General features: G+C 45.8%; 1 protein-coding gene across 7 annotated transcripts in view; it reads left to right on the top strand.

The window, feature by feature from the left end:
• LOC139469345 (BAI1-associated protein 3-like) overlaps positions 1-19976 on the top strand; it is a 237175-nt gene that overhangs the window by 163350 nt on the left and 53849 nt on the right. For 6 of the 7 annotated variants that reach the window (XR_011653725.1, XM_071251489.1, XM_071251487.1 and 3 more), the window contains 6 exons: positions 3610-3700; positions 7754-7810; positions 8177-8274; positions 11281-11332; positions 13957-13992; positions 17042-17208. Coding sequence is in view for 6 of the 7 variants with exons in the window: in XM_071251489.1 (XP_071107590.1) it covers positions 3610-3700; positions 7754-7810; positions 8177-8274; positions 11281-11332; positions 13957-13992; positions 17042-17208 (501 nt within the window). In the remaining variant the exon portion in view is untranslated. The remainder of the gene's footprint in view (positions 1-3609; positions 3701-7753; positions 7811-8176; positions 8275-11280; positions 11333-13956; positions 13993-17041; positions 17209-19976) is intronic. The other variant, XM_071251488.1, reaches the window with a different exon arrangement.

Genomic DNA, 19976 nt, shown 5'->3' with positions numbered 1-19976 from the left:
TACCCTGGAGCCATGACATCTATATGCCTTGAAACATTTAATTGCTGTTATTTATAAGATGCTAATTATGTCTCCCCCAGAATGGAGGGAGACATATTGTTTTTGGCACGGTTCCCGTCGGCGTCGGCGTCGGCGTTCCCACCGTTTCCGAACCATAACTCGGAAACCGTTTAATATTTTTTCGCGAAACTTTGTATACACATTAACCCAGCACTGAAGTGGTGCCTTTTGCTATTTAGAGATTTTTGACATTTATATTTTTTCTCGTTTCCATGGAGATAAGTTGAACATAGGCTCTGAATGGGGGTAAGCTTTGTTTCCTGACCATAACTCGGAAACCGTTTAATATTTTTTCGCGAAACTTTGTATACACATTAACCCAGCACTGAAGTGGTGCCTTTTGCTATTTAGAGATTTTTGAATTTTTTTATTTTTTCTCGTTTCCATGGAGATAAGTTGAACATAGACTCTGAATGGGGGTAAGCTTGGTTTCCTGACCATAACTCAGAAACCGTTTAATATTTTTTCGCGAAACTTTGTATACACATTAACCCAGCACTGAAGTGGTGCCTTTTGCTATTTAGAGATTTTTGACATTTTTAATTTTTCTCGTTTCCATGGAGATAAGTTGAACATAGGCTCTGAATGGGGGTAAGCTTTGTTTCCTGACCATAACTCAGAAACCGTTTAATATTTTTTCGCGAAACTTTGTATACACATTAACCCAGCACTGAAGTGGTGCCCATTAGTTGTTTGAAATTTCTAGGAGTTCTATTTTTGTCTCTGTTATTTAGTAATGGAGGGTGGGAATGAAGAGATGGGGTTTAACGTGAAGTAAACAAATGAATGGGGGTTAGGGGAGTGGGGGGAGACATATGTTTTTACGAGTAAAAACACTTTCTAGTCCTAATTGTTAATCCCCATTTTTGTGTACATCGACCGTCTGCCATCCTGAACGAGATGTGCAAGTATGTCATTGATGAATTACTGTTTATATTTATACTTATTACTTACTAAATGTCAGGTGACCTTGGCTATATAAGCCTTGGTCCAGAGAGATTGAGAGGAAGGAGAAAAGAAAGGTCTTACCCTTAGCCTATCTAGGGTTAGGCTGGGTGCTCCGGGGCACCTAGACAACAACCACTACCACCATGTGCTGACCTGGCACATTGTGTCTTTTGTACGTATATATCAACATGTATAAAGTAAAACTGTATACGGCAAGCCATTGTCTCCAAGGTTGTCACTTCCTACAGGAACCATACGTCGGCCCAATGCATATACGAGTATGCAAATTATTCATTAATCAACGTCCCGCCCGACATGCGTTGTTAGAAGGATTAAAATCCTAAAGATATCCTATCTACATGGTATAGGTACTTGCAACCTCTTATAATAAACTGTTACTTTTGGTATCCCCAGCAATACTCACTATGGTCATTGGGCAAATGTAAAAATCACAAACCCTAACGAGATTCTGTCTACATGGTCACACCCGGTGATTGTGAAGATCTCAAATTCTATCAACAGTCAGACAGCATGGCTGTTCATATTCATTTACAACATCCTCTTATAATTAGTATAAAAGTGTCCCACACAAAACCTTTTTTATTTATTCTTTCAACATACAAAACAGAAAGTGGGGTGTGGGGAAATGGGACATATTCCTACGTGAAATAATGAGACATTAGTAGTGGTGACAGCTATATCATAATTGTACTGTCTAAAGCATAAATTTGGCGAACGAAAAACGTTATATTTGCAATCAAGTGGAATGACTCGTGTGGGCAAATGAATATGTTCATAATCCACAAACAATCATTTTATTAATGGCGAACATTTACCAACCAGCGACAATCGTGTCAACACGGGGGTTCCCCTAGCAATAAACTAGCATCTAAATTCACTACTGTTCTACTGTCGGCTAGCCACAATGGCTAGACTGGACCTTAGTGGAATGGTTCATGCCATAAAAGTCTAGCAACCGAACACTAATTAAGACGGGCCGATTTACGGTCTGGTGAACACAGCTCAATGGCCACTCATTAACTCAAATTTCACATCTCACTGTTTTGTTTTATCTCACTCTTCATTTGATAAATTTGTCAACTTCAACTGGAACCCGGTCCCGTGTTACACGCGTTGTCAACGCGTTAGGGGAATGAACTTTTAGGCAGTAGTTTATAGTCGCACATACAGTCACAAACTCACACATAGTCACATAGTCACAGTCACACATGCAGTCATCCATACAGTCACACATATAGTCACACAGTCACACACACAGTCACATATACTCACACCCAGTCACATATACAGTCACACAGTCAGCCACACCTATAGTCACACATACAGCCACACACAGTCACAGTCACACATACAGCCACACAGTCAGTCACACATACGCCACACCCATATTCACACATACAGCCACACACACAGCCACAAACTTAGTCACACAGTCACAGTCACACATACGCCACACCCGTAGTCACACATACAGCCACACAGTCACACACAGTCACACATACAGTCACACACTATTGCAGTCACACATACAGCCGCACATAGTTACACACATAGTCACACATACATTCACACACACAGCCACATACACATACAGTCACACACACATACAGCCACATACACATACAGCCACATACACATACAGCCACACACACATACAGCCACACACACATACAGCCACATACACATACAGCCACACACACATTTAGCCACATACACATACAGCCCCACACACATACAGCCACATACACATACAGTCACACACACATACAGTCACACACACATACAGCCACACATACCATCACACACACAGCCACATACACATTTAGCCACACACACATACAGCCACACACACATACAGCCACACACACATACAACCACATACACATACAGCCACATACACATACAGCCACATACACATTTAGCCACACACACATACAGCCACATACACATACAGCCACATACACATACAGCCACACACACATACAGTCACACACACATACAGCCACACATACCATCACACACACAGCCACATACACATACAGCCACACACACATACAGCCACATACACATACAGCCACACACACATACAGCCACACATACCATCACACATATCGTGACACACACAGCCACACTCATAGTCACACACACATACAGTCACACATACCGTCACACATAGCCAGTCACCCATGCAGTCACACACAGTCACACAGCCACACATGCAGCCACCCACACATAGTCATACATATTGCCACACACAGAGTCCCACATGCAGTCACACTTAGCCACACTTAGCCAAACAGTTTCACACACAGTCACACATAGTCACACATAGAGCCACACTTACAGTCACAGTGTACCTCAATCAGAAGCTCAACTAAATGATTAACTCTTTCTGTTTAATACATCCATATTTCTGGTTTAAAAGTCAAAGCAAATAATCTATTGTTTTTGTTTGAAGTTCAATTTTTTTTATAAAGAAGTTATTATTTCAGTGAGATAACGTTATCTATCAATCAATGAGATAAATGAGATAAATATCCTTTTTCTGCCAAGTGACAGGAGATTGATGTTGTGTTGCAGGTGCCTGGCCAACATCTACAGCATGAAGGTGTTCAAGAAGTGCTGCCCATTCCAGAAGGAGCTGCACTCCGAGATCACAGCTGTTGTAAAGGTCAGACATCCCTACATGATCCTTAGACTGTCGTAAAGGTCAGACAACATTACACAATCCTTAGTCTGTAATAAAGGTCAGACATCATAACCGTAAACAGCTTTACTCTGTCATAAAGGTCAGACATCACAACCCTAAACAAGCTTTAATCTGTCGTAAAGGTCAGGCAGACATCATAACCCTGGACTAGCTTTAGTCTGTTGTAGAGGTCAGACAACCCTACACGATCCTTAGTCTGTCATAAAGGTCAGACATACATCACATCCTCCGCAGGCTTTAGTTTGTCATGAAGGTCAGACAGACGTCATGACCCTGGACTAGCTTTAGTCTGTCATAAAGGTCAGACAACCCTACACAAGCCTTTGTCTGTCGTAAAGGTCAGACATACATCACATCCTCAGCAAGCTTTAGTCTGTCATGAAGGTCAGACAGACGTCATGACCCTGGACTAGCTTTAGTCTGTCATAAAGGTCAGACAACCCTACACAAGCCTTAGTCTGTCGTAAAGGTCAGACATACATCACATCCTCAGCAAGCTTTAGTCTGTCATGAAGGTCACACAGACGTCATGACCCTGGACTAGCTTTAGTCTGTCATAAAGGTCAGACAACCCTACACAAGCCTTAGTCTGTCGTAAAGGCCAGAGAGATAGCATAACCCTACACAAGCCTTAGTCTGTCGTAAAGGCCAGAGAGATATCACAACCCTACACAAGCCTTAGTCTGTCGTAAAGGCCAGAGAGATATCATAACCCTACACAAGCCTTAGTCTGTCGTAAAGGCCAGAGAGATATCACAACCCTACACAAGCCTTAGTCTGTTGTAAAGGCCAGAGAGATATCATAACCCTACACAAGCCTTAGTCTGTTGTAAAGGCCAGAGAGATATCACAACCCTACACAAGCCTTAGTCTGTCGTAAAGGTCAGAGAGATATCACAACCCTACACAAGCCTTAGTCTGTCGTAAAGGCCAGAGAGATATCATAACCCTACACAAGCCTTAGTCTGTCGTAAAGGCCAGAGAGATATCATAACCCTACACATGCCTTAGTCTGTCGTAAAGGCCAGAGAGATATCACAACCCTACACAAGCCTTAGTCTGTTGTAAAGGTCAGAGAGATATCACAACCCTACACAAGCCTTAGTCTGTCGTAAAGGCCAGAGAGATATCATAACCCTACACAAGCCTTAGTCTGTTGTGAAGGTCATACAGACATCAAGACCCTGCACTAGTTTTGGTGTGCCGTAAAGGTCAGACAACCCTACACGATCCTTAGTCTGTCATAAAGGCCAGACCGACATCATGACCCTACACAAGGTTTAGTCTGTCGTAAAGGTCAGTGATCATGACCCTGCATTAGCTTTAGTCTGTTGCAAAGGTCAGACATCATGACCCTGCACTAGCTTTAGTCTGTTGTAAAGGTCAGAAATCATGACCCTGCACTAATTTTAGTCTTTCATAAAGGTCAGACATGCTAACTCTGCATTAGCATTAGTCTGTCGTAAAGGTCAGACAACCCTACACAAGCTTTAGTGTGTTGTAAAGATCAATTGGAAGAGGGAAATTGTGCATTGCATGATCTCACACCACCAGGAACACAGGGGGAGATTGTGCACAACCTTGTCTCACACCACAAGGAACAGAGTTGGGAGATTGTGCATGACCTTGTCTCACACAACAAGGAACAGACTGGGGAGATTGTGCACGACCTTGTCTCAAACTACCAGGAACACGGGAGATTGTGCACGACCTTGTCTCACACAACTAAAAACAGACTGGGGAGATTGTGCACGACCTTGTCTCACACAACAAAGATCAGAATGGGGAGATTGTGCACGACTTTGTCTCAAACTACCAGGAACACAGGGGAGATTGTGCACGACCTTGTCTCACACTACCAGGAACAAAGGGGATATTGTGCACGACCTTGTCTCACACAACAAGGAACAGACTGGGGAGATTGTGCACGACCTTGTCTCACACAACAAGGAACAGACTGGGGAGATTGTGCACGACCTTGTCTCACACAACAAAGAACAGACTGGGGAGATTGTGCACGACCTTGTCTCAAACTACCAGAAACACAGGGGAGATTGTGCACGACCTTGGCTCACACTACCAGGAACAAAGGGGAGATTGTGCACGACCTTGTCTCACACAACAAGGAACAGACTGGGGAGATTGTGCACGACCTTGTCTCACACAACAAGGAACAGACTGGGGAGATTGTGAACGACCTTGTCTCACACAACAAGGAACAGACTGGGGAGATTGTGCAAGACCTTGTCTCACACAACAAGGAACAGACTGGGGAGATTGTGCACGACCTTGTCTCACACAACAAGGAACAGACTGGGGAGATTGTGTACGACCTTGTCTCACACAACAAAGAACAGACTGGGGAGATTGTGCACGACCTTGTCTCAAACTACCAGGAACACAGGGGAGATTGTGCACGACCTTGTCTCACACAACAAAAAACAGACTGGGGAGATTGTCTACGACCTTGTCTCACACAACAAAGAACAGACTGGGGAGATTGTGCACGACCTTGTCTCAAACTACCAGGAACACGGGAGATTGTGCACGACCTTGTCTCACACAACAAAAAACAGACTGGGGAGATTGTGTACGACCTTGTCTCACACAACAAAGAACAGACTGGGGAGATTGTGCACGACCTTGTCTCAAACTACCAGGAACACAGGGGAGATTGTGCACGACCTTGTCTCACACAACAAGGAACAAAGGGGAGATTGTGCAGGACCTTGTCTCACACAACAAGGAACAGACTGGGGAGATTGTGCACGACCTTGTCTCACACAACAAGGAACAGACTGGGGAGATTGTGCACGACCTTGTCTCAAACTACCAGGAACACAGGGGAGATTGTGCACGACCTTGTCTCACAGTACCAGGAACAGACTGGGGAGATTGTGCGCGACCTTGTCTCACACAACAAGGAACAGACTGGGGAGATTGTGCACGACCTTGTCTCACACAACAAGGAACAGACTGGGGAGATTGTGCACCACCTTGTCTCACACTACCAGGAACACGGGAGATTGTGCACGACCTTGTCTCACACAACAAGGAACAGACTGGGGAGATTGTGCACGACCTTGTCTCACACTACCAGGAACAGAGGGGAGATTGTGCACCACCTTGTCTCACACACAAGGAACAGACTGGGGAGATTGTGCATGACCTTGTCTCACACAACAAGGAACAGACTGGGGAGATTGTGCATGACCTTGTCTCACACAACAAGGAACAGACTGGGGAGATTGTGCACGACCTTGTCTCACACAACAAGGAACAGACTTGGGAGATTGTGCACGACCTTGTCTCACACTACCAGGAACACAGGGGAGATTGTGCACGACCTTGTCTCACACTACCAGGAACACAGGGGAGATTGTGCTTGACCTTGTCTCAAACTACCAGGAACACGGGGAGATTTTGAACGACCTTGTCTTACACCACCAGGAACAGACTGGGGAGATTTTGAACGACCTTGTCTTGCACCACCAGGAACACAGGGGAGATTGTTGAACGACCTTGCCTCACACCACCAGGAACACAGGGGAGATTGTGAACGACCTTGTCTCACACCACCAGGAACACAGGGGAGATTGTGAACGACCTTGTCTCACACCACCAGGAACACAGGGGAGATTGTGAATGACCTTGTCTCACACCACCAGGAACACAGGGGAAGATTTTGAACGACCTTGTCTTGCACCACCAGGAACACAGGGGGAGATTTTGTCTCACACCAGGAATCACACCACTGCAACCTTGAGTGATTCAAACACTTGACTGTACTTGATCGGGTAAATGTTAGTAGAGCCATTGATATCACGGGGAAGAAGTTTGGTTTGGCCATCTACAGATATACATGTTGGTTATGACAAGCTTTTTCCACCAGGATTGGATAATAATTGTTTATATGATTTATTATCCTTGGATATATCTTTTTGAGGTAAGCGTGAAGTTGAAAGTGAAGTGTGACTTTGTGACTTGTCTGTGAACCCTGCTTTTTATTGTCAGCGTGGGAACCTGGACTGGTACGATAGGCTGTACAGCAGCTGCAGATCCCAGACCAAGGTAGGACAGTAGACTCACCACTCTTGTTAGCCATTGAAAGTCCTTCAGATTCATTGGTGCCATGTCATATTGCTCAGTCATTTCTGCATGTATCATTGTGGTATTTTATGTTCAAATTGGGTTGAATCCTTTCCACTAGTTCATGTTAAAATCATAGGGTTGTCTTATTGTAACCATGTCACATGAAAAGTGAGTGAGTATTGTTTTACGCCACTTTTTGCAATATTCCAACAATATCCCGGCGAGGGACACCAGAAATAGGCTTGTATCCCTGTTACATAAATAGAGTCCAAACAAGTCAATGTGGGCTAATGTTCTGGATTTTCCTACTCTGTCCATACATCTGTCTATTTGTTATTTGTGAAGCGTGAGGAGGACAGCCTGCAGAGCCTGATCGAGCTGACAAACCACTTGAATGCCGACATCTACCGGGGCAGCCAGTACTACAACAGTATCTTTGAGAGGTAAACATGCAGGAAGTTTTACTCATGTTCCAGTCACTGGTTTATCTGGTCCAGACTTAGACATTTTTACATGCCGCTTTGATGTAGCTTGATTATTGCTGACTGAGGCTCAGCAACGTTCACTCGCTCACTCACGGTAGTTGAGCAGTCCTCCATGTCCCAGCATTGCTCACTCACTGTCGTTGAGCAGACCTCCATGTCCCAGGTCAGCTCACTCACAGTTGTTGAACAGTCCTCCATGTCCCAGCATTGCTCACTCACAGTAGTTGAGCAGTCAGCCATGTCCCAGCATTGCTCACAGTCGTTGAGCAGTTCTCCATGTCCCAGGTCAGCTCACTCACAGTAGTTGAGCAGTCCCCCATGTCCCAGCATTGCTCACAGTAGTTGAGCAATCCTCCATGTCCCAGCATTGCTCACAGTCGTTGAGCAGTCCTCCATGTCCCAGCATTGCTCACAGTAGTTGAGCAGTCCTCCATGTCCCAGCATTGCTCACAGTAGTTGAGCAGTCCCCCATGTCCCAGCATTGCTCACTCACAGTAGTTGAGCAGTTCTCCATGTCCCAGGTCAGCTCACTCACAGTGGTTGAGCAGTCCTCCATGTCCCAGCATTGCTCTCTCACAGTAGTTGAGCAGTCAGCCATGTCCCAGCATTGCCTACGGTAGTTGAGCAGTCCTCCATGTCCCAGCATTGTCTACGGTAGTTGAGCAGTCCTCCATGTCCCAGCATTGCTCAGAGTTGTTGAACAGTCCTCCATGTCCCAGCATTGCTCACAGTTGTTGAACAGTCCTCCATGTCCCAGCATTGCTCACTCATGTCCCAGGTCAGCTCACTCACAGTTGTTGAGCAGTCCCCAATGTCCCAGCATTCCTCACAGTAGTTTAGCAGTCCCCCATGTCCCAGCATTCCTCACAGTTGTTGAGCAGTCCCCCATGTCCCAGCATTGCTCACTCACAGTAGTTGAGCAGTCCCCCATGTCCCAGCATTCCTCACAGTTGTTGAGCAGTCCCCCATGTCCCAGCATTGCTCACTCACAGTAGTTGAGCAGTCCCCCATGTCCCAGCATTCCTCACAGTTGTTGAGCAGTCCTCCATGTCCCAGCATTGCTCACTCACAGTAGTTGAGCAGTTCTCCATGTCCCAGGTCAGCTCACTCACAGTAGTTGAGCAGTCCCCCATGTCCCAGCATTGCTCACTCACAGTAGTTGAGCAGTCCCCCATGTCCCAGCATTCCTCACAGTTGTTGAGCAGTCCTCCATGTCCCAGCATTGCTCACTCACAGTAGTTGAGCAGTTCTCCATGTCCCAGGTCAGCTCACTCACAGTAGTTGAGCAGTCCCCCATGTCCCAGCATTGCTCACTCACAGTAGTTGAGCAGTCCTCCATGTCCCAGCATTGCTCACTCACAGTTGTTGAGCAGTCCCCCATGTCCCAGCATTGCTCACTCACAGTAGTTGAGCTGTTCTCCATGTCCCAGCATTGCTCACTCACAGTAGTTGAGCAGGTCTCCATGTCCCAGGTCAGCTCACTCACAGTTGTTGAGCAGTTCTCCATGTCCCAGGTCAGCTCACTCACAGTAGTTGAGCAGTTCTCCGTGTCCCAGGGCACCTCACTCACAGTTGTTGAGCAGTTTTCCATGTCCCAGCATTGCTCACTCACAGTTGTTGAGCAGTTCTCCATGTCCCAGGTCAGCTCACTCACAGTTGTTGAGCAGTTCTCCATGTCCCAGATCAGCTCAGTCACAGTTGTTGAGCAGTTCTCCATGTCCCAGCATTGCTCACTCACAGTTGTTGAGCAGTTCTCCATGTCCCAGGTCAGCTCACTCACAGTTGTTGAGCAGTTCTCCATGTCCCAGGTCAGCTCACTCACAGTTGTTGAGCAGTTCTCCGTGTCCCAGGTCAGCTCACTCACAGTAGTTGAGCAGTTCTCCATGTCCCAGGTCAGCTCACTCACAGTTGTTGAGCAGTCCCCCATGTCCCAGCATTGCTCACTCACAGTAGTTGAGCAGTCCTCCATGTCCCAGCATTGCTCACTCACAGTAGTTGAGTAGTCCTCCATGTCCCAGCATTGCTCACTCACAGTAGTTGAGCAGTCCCCCATGTCCCAGCATTGCTCACTCACAGTAGTTGAGCAGTTCTCCATGTCCCAGCATTGCTCACTCACAGTAGTTGAGCAGGTCTCCATGTCCCAGGTCAGCTCACTCACAGTTGTTGAGCAGTTCTCCATGTCCCAGGTCAGCTCACTCACGGTAGTTGAGCAGTCCCCCATGTCCCAGCATTGCTCACTCAGGGTAGTTGAGCAGTCCTCCATGTCCCAGCATTGCTCACTCACAGTTGTTGAGCAGTCCCCCATGTCCCAGCATTGCTCACTCACAGTTGTTGAGCAGTTCTCCATGTCCCAGGGCACCTCACTCACAGTTGTTGAGCAGTTCTCCATGTCCCAGCATTGCTCACTCACAGTTGTTGAGCAGTTCTCCATGTCCCAGGTCAGCTCACTCACAGTTGTTGAGCAGTTCTCCATGTCCCAGGTCAGCTCAGTCACAGTTGTTGAGCAGTTCTCCATGTCCCAGGTCAGCTCACTCACAGTTGTTGAGCAGTTCTCCATGTCCCAGGTCAGCTCACTCACAGTTGTTGAGCAGTTCTCCATGTCACAGGTCAGCTCACTCACAGTAGTTGAGCAGTCCTCCATGTCCCAGGTCAGCTCACTCACAGTTGTTGAGCAGTCCTCCATGTCCCAGGTCAGCTCACTCACAGTTGTTGAGCAGTTCTCCATGTCCCAGGTCAGCTCACTCACAGTTGTTGAGCAGTTCTCCGTGTCCCAGGTCAGCTCACTCACAGTTGTTGAGCAGTCCTCCATGTCCCAGCATTGCTCACTCACAGTAGTTGAGCACTTCTCCATGTCCCAGCATTGCTCACTCACAGTGGTTGAGCAGTCCTCCATGTCCAAGGTCTGTGGACCACAGTTGGTGCCCTCTCATGTACGTGTAATAATCTGTTCCTTTTGTTTTTCAGTCTTGTGAGCGTGAACTACTTTTCCTTGACCTATCGACAGCTGGAAAAGATGGTGAGGGCTCAGTAAGCCTGAGGGGCTTTAACGTCATGGCTGTATCTATTTCCTGCATGGTGTTAAACATATTGAATAATATAGCTGAAGGGGTCGTGTTGACACAGGTACTACAGATATGTACTCTAGGTATGTTTCTGTATAGTCAAAGTCAACTGAAACCAGAATACAGAAAGGTGCCCTAGCATGAGTTCAATCCGCTGCAGACTGTATTGCGCAATGCGCTAAACTGGTTCTTTGAACAATTATGTGTTCGACATGACCTTGATGCAAAACCATGGTGTATTCAAGTACGCGTTGTATATGGTTCTCTTGGTATTTCCTTTCCATAAATGGATAGGAACTATTGTATGAGTCGCATTCCAGTGTGCTATATAAAACATGAGCAAACACAGTGACGTATGTACGATACTCAAGTATTCCACGATGCACAGCATTACCCAGCATGCACTTGTCATCAGGCGAACCAGTGCTACAACATGAACCTGAATGAACCTTTCTGTATTCTGATTTTAGCAAGGGTACATTTGTGTCTACAGAAACATCCCAACAATGACCCTCTCAGCAATAATATAAAGTATGTCCTAAACCTGCTGATGAAGCATAATTATAGTTCTCCAGAAAGTATGTTTGCCTGTCCTTATAGATAGGGTCAAGGTGTCCCCGTGTCAGGCCTCCCTCACAGATCTGTTGCTCCCCAAGGTGCAGATGTTGTGCTGTGTGTGTTGATCCTTATAGCATGTCTGGTCATAACAGCATTTCATACATAGCAGGATACTACCAATACCAAGATTAACTTTAGGGCCGTGGTAGGGGATGGATGCATTCTGGAAGCTGTGGTAGCAGATGGATGGGGAGGCCCTGTATGATCCACGACCTGATGCCCTAGGGAAGACTGGTGGGGAGGCCCTGTATGATCCACGACCTGATGCCCCTGGGGAGACGGGTGGGGAGGCCCTGTATGATCCACGACCTGATGCCCTAGGAGAGATGGATGGGGAGGCCCTGTATGATCCACGACCTGATGCCCTAGGGGAGACGGGTGGGGAGGCCCTGTATGATCCACGACCTGATGCCCTAGGGGAGACGGATGGGGAGGCCCTGTATGATCCACGACCTGATGCCCTAGGAGAGACGGGTGGGGAGGCCCTGTATGATCCACGACCTGATGCCCTAGGGGAGACGGGTGGGGAGGCCCTGTATGATCCACGACCTGATGCCCTAGGGGAGACGGGTGGGGAGGCCCTGTATGATCCACGACCTGATGCCCTAGGAGAGACGGGTGGGGAGGCCCTGTATGATTCACGACCTGATGCCCTAGGGGAGACGGGTGGGGAGGCCCTGTATGATCCACGACCTGATGCCCTAGGGGAGACGGGTGGGGAGGCCCTGTATGATCCACGACCTGATGCCCTAGGGGAGACGGGTGGGGAGGCCCTGTATGATCCAACAGTACGACAACCTGATGCCCTAGGAGAGACGGGTGGGGAGGCCCTGTATGATCCACGACCTGATGCCACTGGGGAGACGGGTGGGGAGGCCCTGTATGATCCACGACCTGATGCCCTAGGGGAGACGGGTGGGGAGGCCCTGTATGATCCACGACCTGATGCCCTAGGGGAGACGGGTTGGGAGGCCCTGTATGATCCACGACCTGATGCCCTAGGGGAGACGGGTGGGGAGGCCCTGTATGATCCAACAGTATGACAACCTGATGCCCCAGGAGAGACGGGTGGGGAGGCCCTGTATGATCCAACACTACGACAACCTGATGCCCCAGGAGAGACGGGTGGGGAGGCCCTGTATGATCCAACACTACGACAACCTGATGCCCCAGGAGAGACGGGTGGGGAGGCCCTGTATGATCCAACACTACGACAACCTGATGCCCCAGGGGAGACTGGTGGGGAGGCCCTGTATGATCCACGACCTGATGTCCCAGGGGAGATGGGTTGGGAGGCCTTATTTATCCACAACCTGATACGCCAGGGGAGATGGGTTGGGAGGCCTTATTTATCCACAACCTGATACGCCAGGGGAGATGGGTTGGGAGGCCTTATTTATCCACGACCTGATGCCCCATGGGAGATGGGTTGGGAGGCCTTATTCATCCACAACCTGATGCCCCATGGGAGATGGGTTGGGAGGCCCTGTATGGTCCAACAATCCCACGACCTGATGCCCCATGGGTGATGGTTGGGTGAGGTCCTGTATGATCCATGACCTGATGCCCCAGGGGAGATGGGAGGGGAGACCCTGTATGATCCCTTACAACCACGACCTGATGCCTTAGGGGAGATGGATGGGGCCCTTCTTGATCCAACACAACCATGGCCTGATGCCCCATTAACTCATATTGGGGCTAGGTTTGTAAACAACCTCTAATGTTTCTTGAAAAGTGGCGTTTTTCCAATTTCTTATTTAAACACATGAATATCAGTTCTCAATGATGAGACTGTGCCAATACTTTTTTTGTGTAAAGAAAAACATCCCTACTTCTAAACCGCGCTGTGAATGTTCCCACAACTGGCTGTTTGGTGGCGCTGCTATGGGGTATTGAAGCTGTGGTAGACGTCCGCTCTGTCCATCTGTATGTGTTTATTGTACCGTGTTTCTCCCGACAGCTTGCCGCGGACATCAGCCAAGGGCTGGAGGAGGAGGTTTGTCTCACTCAGTTAGTTATCTTTCTCTTCATTTGCTTTGCGTTCACTATTCGGTTGGTGCAGTCACTGTTTCAGCTCTGTTTTTATCTTGGATCACTATCATTGGGTGTTACCAGGTCGAGTGGGTCCAGCCAAAGCGCTGTGGAGGCAGTCAGTCCGCTGCATGTCTGGCCGAGATAACTGTAGTCCTTTTGGTTTTGCAGTTTATTAACCGCTATGAGTGTGTAGGAGTATATGGTGAGTGGTTAAACAGACTACGTAAATCTCAAAGTTAATGACAGCTGCGGTCATGTTTTCAAGACTACCGGTAGATACTTGGCCAGGCATCAGTTCAATGACATTACTGAGCAGACCAGTTCACGTCCGATGTAACTGCTTTGTTCTGACGACTGCATTCATTTCAGCAACTAAACAACCATTTCAGACACTAACTTTTTTTTTAAATATCAGTTCAGATAATTCTAAATGTCATGTCCTATGTTTTAAACACTATGAAACTTTTATATTGGAATGATAGATTAGCTAGTTATGAAGACATCAGAATGAATCTTAGACCTAGAGTAGCTATAGATGTTCACAAGTTTGTTGTGTGCACATTCACCACATCAATGATTCATGCACAAAATCTTCAATCAAGACATATGCAACCTACTGGGGACATATGTCACACCATGAGCTTTGTTCATGTATTGATAATTAATACACAGAGAGCAACACAGTTTACTATGGCAGGGAATAAAATGGTGGCACAAGTCACAGACTCAGACCTGTGTCACACGTTCAGGCAATGACCTGAAAATCATAATAATGTTTAAGAAGTTCCGAGTTGACGATCTACACCACATCCTTGACAGCATTTACCCTGTATGATCCACATATGATCTATGTGCAAGTTCTACCTGTTGTATGAAATGTCTCTAAAAGGCTTGCAGGTAGACATGGTTTTGATATTCGAGGGACAAGAACAAGAAAGTAGAACAATATTTCTAAGTAAGTCAGTACAAGACAGTGAAAACAGTGGGCAATCTTTCTATGTTCAATCTTGAAAATACTCAATAACATAATAATCAACATCGTTATGTCTCAAAATTCCCTCAATATTTATTTATGCCACTATAAAATATTTTTCAATTCCTTGAATAAAAAAGCCTCCAAGCTTCAATGACATCTTGTGGAGGAGTGTGAGTCACTTGGAGGTGTCGGCTGCGGTGGCTCCACCCATCCACAACATGGCAATTTCTCACTCACATTCACTATAGATGTTATTTGTTTCTTCATTAATTTCTTTTTCAGTCAGTATGTAAGATGTAAACATTTGTCTAACAAGCTTTCTTTTCTAGATGCAAACTAACCATACACATTTCTTATGAAATCTACCATCATATTTTTTATCGTTGTGTCTGTTGTACACAAACTTGCTCGTAACTTCACGTGAGATGTTAACAGTAAGTAGACCATGACTAACTTATATTTGTTTGTGTGATACTGACTTAGTACTGTCTGGTTCCACTAACAGCATGTATCTACTAACAGTCTGCTCATAGAGGTTGTATATTGCCTTGTTACAGCTACAATTTACTCTGTGTGTAAAGTAACGGTAGTTAGCAAGTTTAGCGCTGGAAGTACCAGATTAACATCTGGGTGGTAATTACCAGAAAGAAGCTGTGTAATGATGATGGTGTCAAGTGGAGGGAGCGAGGACTCATCATGGGACAATTCAGTTGTAGCAGCATGTCTGGCGTGTGATTTCGTGTTCTCTGTCCAATGCACGTGGGGACTGTAGGTCATCTGCCACAATGACAATGCTCTATTTTATCAAATAAAATATTATTAATTTGCATTTTCATAAATGTGTTATAGTGAGGTTGGAGAGTGTTATAGGGAGGTGGGAGGGTGAAATAGGGAGGGGGTGTTAATAAAAATAAAATATTACTAATTTGAATTTTCATAAATGTGTTATAGTGAGGTTGGAGGGTGTTATAGTGAGGTTGGAGGGTGTTATAGGGAGGTGGGAGGGTGAAATAGGGAGGGTGAGGGTGATAATAGGGAGGGGGTGTTAATAAAAATAAAATATTACTAATTTGAATTTTCATAAATGTGTTATAGTGAGGTTGGAGAGTGTTATAGTGAGGTTGGAGGGTGTTATAGGGAGGTGGGAGGGTGAAATAGGGAGGGTTAGGGTGATATAGGGAGGGGGTGTTAATAAAAATAAAATATTACTAATTTGCATATTCATTAGGGTGTTATAGGGAGGGGGTAGGCCTATTGAAGTCTGTCTAGTGGTACACTAGATGAGTGAAGTACCCTGATCTTGTGCTCCATAGCCAATCTCACGTTAGGTTATTTCAGTCAAGCCCGTAAAAAAAGTTATGACAGCGCCCTCTGTTTGGCAGATTGCCCCATAGTTTGGTAGAATGCAAGTTATCTCCCCTGATCTTCCCACTTACACCTCAGTGTAAGGGTGAACTGTGAGTTATCTCCCCTAATCTCCAATCTGGTCCTCAGAGATGAGTTAAGTATAAACTATGTGCTCTCATCTCCCTTGTTTTGTCACCCAAAAGTTGGTTAAGGTGAGAATAATTTCCAATGATTTCCATTCTCTTGTCCCCCTATCTTGTTATTAAAGTGTGAGTTATCTCCCCTTTTTTCTCTGTTCTCCTGTGAGTTGAAGTGTAAGTCATCATGTGGCCCCCTGTAGTCATCACGTGGCCCCCTGTGAGTTGAAGTGTAAGTCATCACCTGTCCCCCTGTGAGTTGAAGTGTGAGTCATCACCTGTCCCCCTGTGAGTTGAAGTGTAAGTCATCACCTGTCCCCCTGTGAGTTGAAGTGTAAGTCATCACCTGTCCCCCTGTGAGTTGAAGTGTGAGTTATCACCTGTTCTCTTGTGCCCCTGTGAGTTGAAATGTAAGTGATCACCTGTCCCCCTTAGAGTTGAAGTGTAAGTGATCACCTGTCCCCCTGTGAGTTGAAGTGTAAGTTATCACCTGTTCCCCTGTGAGTTGAAGTGTAAGTTATCACCTGTTTTTATATTGTGCCCCTCCCTAGCTTGGCGAAGAAGTCAACCAGGATATCTCTGTCATCCTCAAGAAGATGGACTGCGACCGGGAACTGGACAGCTTGGGCGCCCCACCCCAAACCATGGGCACCACCTTGTTTGAGCTGTACCTTGCCTTGCAGGAGTTTGCCAGATACTCCAACAACTTGCCACCTGGGTAGTATTACATGTAGAATACATCAGTCGTGTACAGTGAGACACACCTTGCCACCTGGGTAGTATTACATGTAGAATACATCAGTCTTGTACAGTGAGACACACCTACAACTTACCACCTGGGTAGTATTACATGTAGAATACATCAGTCTTGTACAGTGAGACACACCTTGCCACCTGGGTAGTATTACGTGTAGAATACATCAGTCTTGTACAGTGAGACACACCTTGCCACCTGGGTAGTATTACATGTAGAATACATCAGTCTTGTACAGTGAGACACACCTTGCCACCTGGGTAGTATTACGTGTAGAATACATCAGTCTTGTACAGTGAGACACACCTTGCCACCTGGGTAGTATTACATGTAGAATACATCAGTCTTGTACAGTGAGACACACCTTGCCACCTGGGTAGTATTACGTGTAGAATACATCAGTCTTGTACAGTGAGACACAACTACAACTTACCACCTGGGTAGTATTACATGTAGAATACATCAGTCTTGTACAGTGAGACACAACTTACCACCTGGGTAGTATTACATGTAGAATACATCAGTCTTGTACAGTGAGACACTCCTTGCCACCTGGGTAGTATTACATGTAGAATACACCAGTATTGTACAGTGAGACACACCTTGCCACCTGGGTAGTATTACATGTAGAATACATCAGTCTTGTACAGTGAGACACAACTACAACTTACCACCTGGGTAGTATTACATGTAGAATACATCAGTCTTGTACAGTGAGACACAACTTACCACCTGGGTAGTATTACATGTAGAATACATCAGTCTTGTACAGTGAGACACACCTACAACTTACCACCTGGGTAGTATTACATGTAGAATACATCAGTCTTGTACAGTGAGACACACCTACAACTTACCACCTGGGTAGTATTACATGTAGAATACATCAGTCTTGTACAGTGAGACACACCTACAACTTGCCACCTGGGTAGTATTACGTGTAGAATACATCAGTCTTGTACAGTGAGACACACCTTGCCACCTGGGTAGTATTACATGTAGAATACATCAGTCTTGCACAGTGAGACACTCCTTGCCACCTGGGTAGTATTACATGTAGAATACATCAGTCTTGTACAGTGAGACACAACTACAACTTGCCACCTGGGTAGTATTACATGTAGAATACATCAGTCTTGTACAGTGAGACACAACTTACCACCTGGGTAGTATTACGTGTAGAATACATCAGTCTTGTACAGTGAGACACACCTACAACTTACCACCTGGGTAGTATTACATGTAGAATACATCAGTCTTGTACAGTGAGACACACCTTGCCACCTGGGTAGTATTACATGTAGAATACATCAGTCTGGTACAGTGAGACACACCTTGCCACCTGGGTAGTATTACATGTAGAATACATCAGTCTTGTACAGTGAGACACACCTACAACTTACCACCTGGGTAGTATTACATGTAGAATACATCAGTCTTGTACAGTGAGACACAACTACAACTTGCCACCTGGGTAGTATTACATTTAGAATACATCAGACTTGTACAGTGAGACACAACTACAACTTGCCACCTGGGTAGTATTACATGTAGAATACATCAGTCTTGTACAGTGAGACACAACTACAACTTACCACCTGGGTAGTATTACATGTAGAATACATCAGTCTTGTACAGTGAGACACAACTACAACTTACCACCTGGGTAGTATTACATGTAGAATACACCAGTATTGTACAGTGAGACACACCTTGCCACCTGGGTAGTATAACATGTAGAATACATCAGTCTTGTACAGTGAGACACACCTACAACTTACCACCTGGGTAGTATTACATGTAGAATACATCAGTCTTGTACAGTGAGACACTCCTTGCCACCTGGGTAGTATTACATGTAGAATACATCAGTCTTGTACAGTGAGACACAACTACAACTTGCCACCTGGGTAGTATTACATGTAGAATACACCAGTATTGTACAGTGAGACACACCTTGCCACCTGGGTAGTATTACATGTAGAATACATCAGTCTTGTACAGTGAGACACACCTTGCCACCTGGGTAGTATTACATGTAGAATACATCAGTCTTGTACAGTGAGACACACCTTGCCACCTGGGTAGTATTACATGTAGAATACACCAGTATTGTACAGTGAGACACACCTTGCCACCTGGGTAGTATTACATGTAGAATACATCAGTCTTGTACAGTGAGACACACCTTGCCACCTGGGTAGTATTACATGTAGAATACATCAGTCTTGTACAGTGAGACACAACTTACCACCTGGGTAGTATTACATGTAGAATACATCAGTCTTGTACAGTGAGACACGACTACAACTTGCCACCTGGGTAGTATTACATGTAGAATACACCAGTATTGTACAGTGAGACACACCTTGCCACCTGGGTAGTATTACATTTAGAATACATCAGTCTTGTACAGTGAGACACACCTTGCCACCTGGGTAGTATTACATGTAGAATACATCAGTCTTGTACAGTGAGACACACCTTGCCACCTGGGTAGTATTACATGTAGAATACACCAGTATTGTACAGTGAGACACACCTTGCCACCTGGGTAGTATTACATGTAGAATACATCAGTCTTGTACAGTGAGACACAACTACAACTTGCCACCTGGGTAGTATTACATGTAGAATACACCAGTATTGTACAGTGAGACACACCTTGCCACCTGGGTAGTATTACATGTAGAATACACCAGTCTTGTACAGTGAGACACACCTTGCCACCT

The sequence above is a fragment of the Haliotis cracherodii genome, unplaced genomic scaffold, assembly GCF_022045235.1.
Source record: "Haliotis cracherodii isolate W230 unplaced genomic scaffold, xgHalCrac1.p SCAF_2, whole genome shotgun sequence".
In the NCBI taxonomy this organism is placed as follows: domain Eukaryota; kingdom Metazoa; phylum Mollusca; class Gastropoda; order Lepetellida; family Haliotidae; genus Haliotis; species Haliotis cracherodii.
This window is presented reverse-complemented; position numbering and strand designations above follow the sequence as displayed.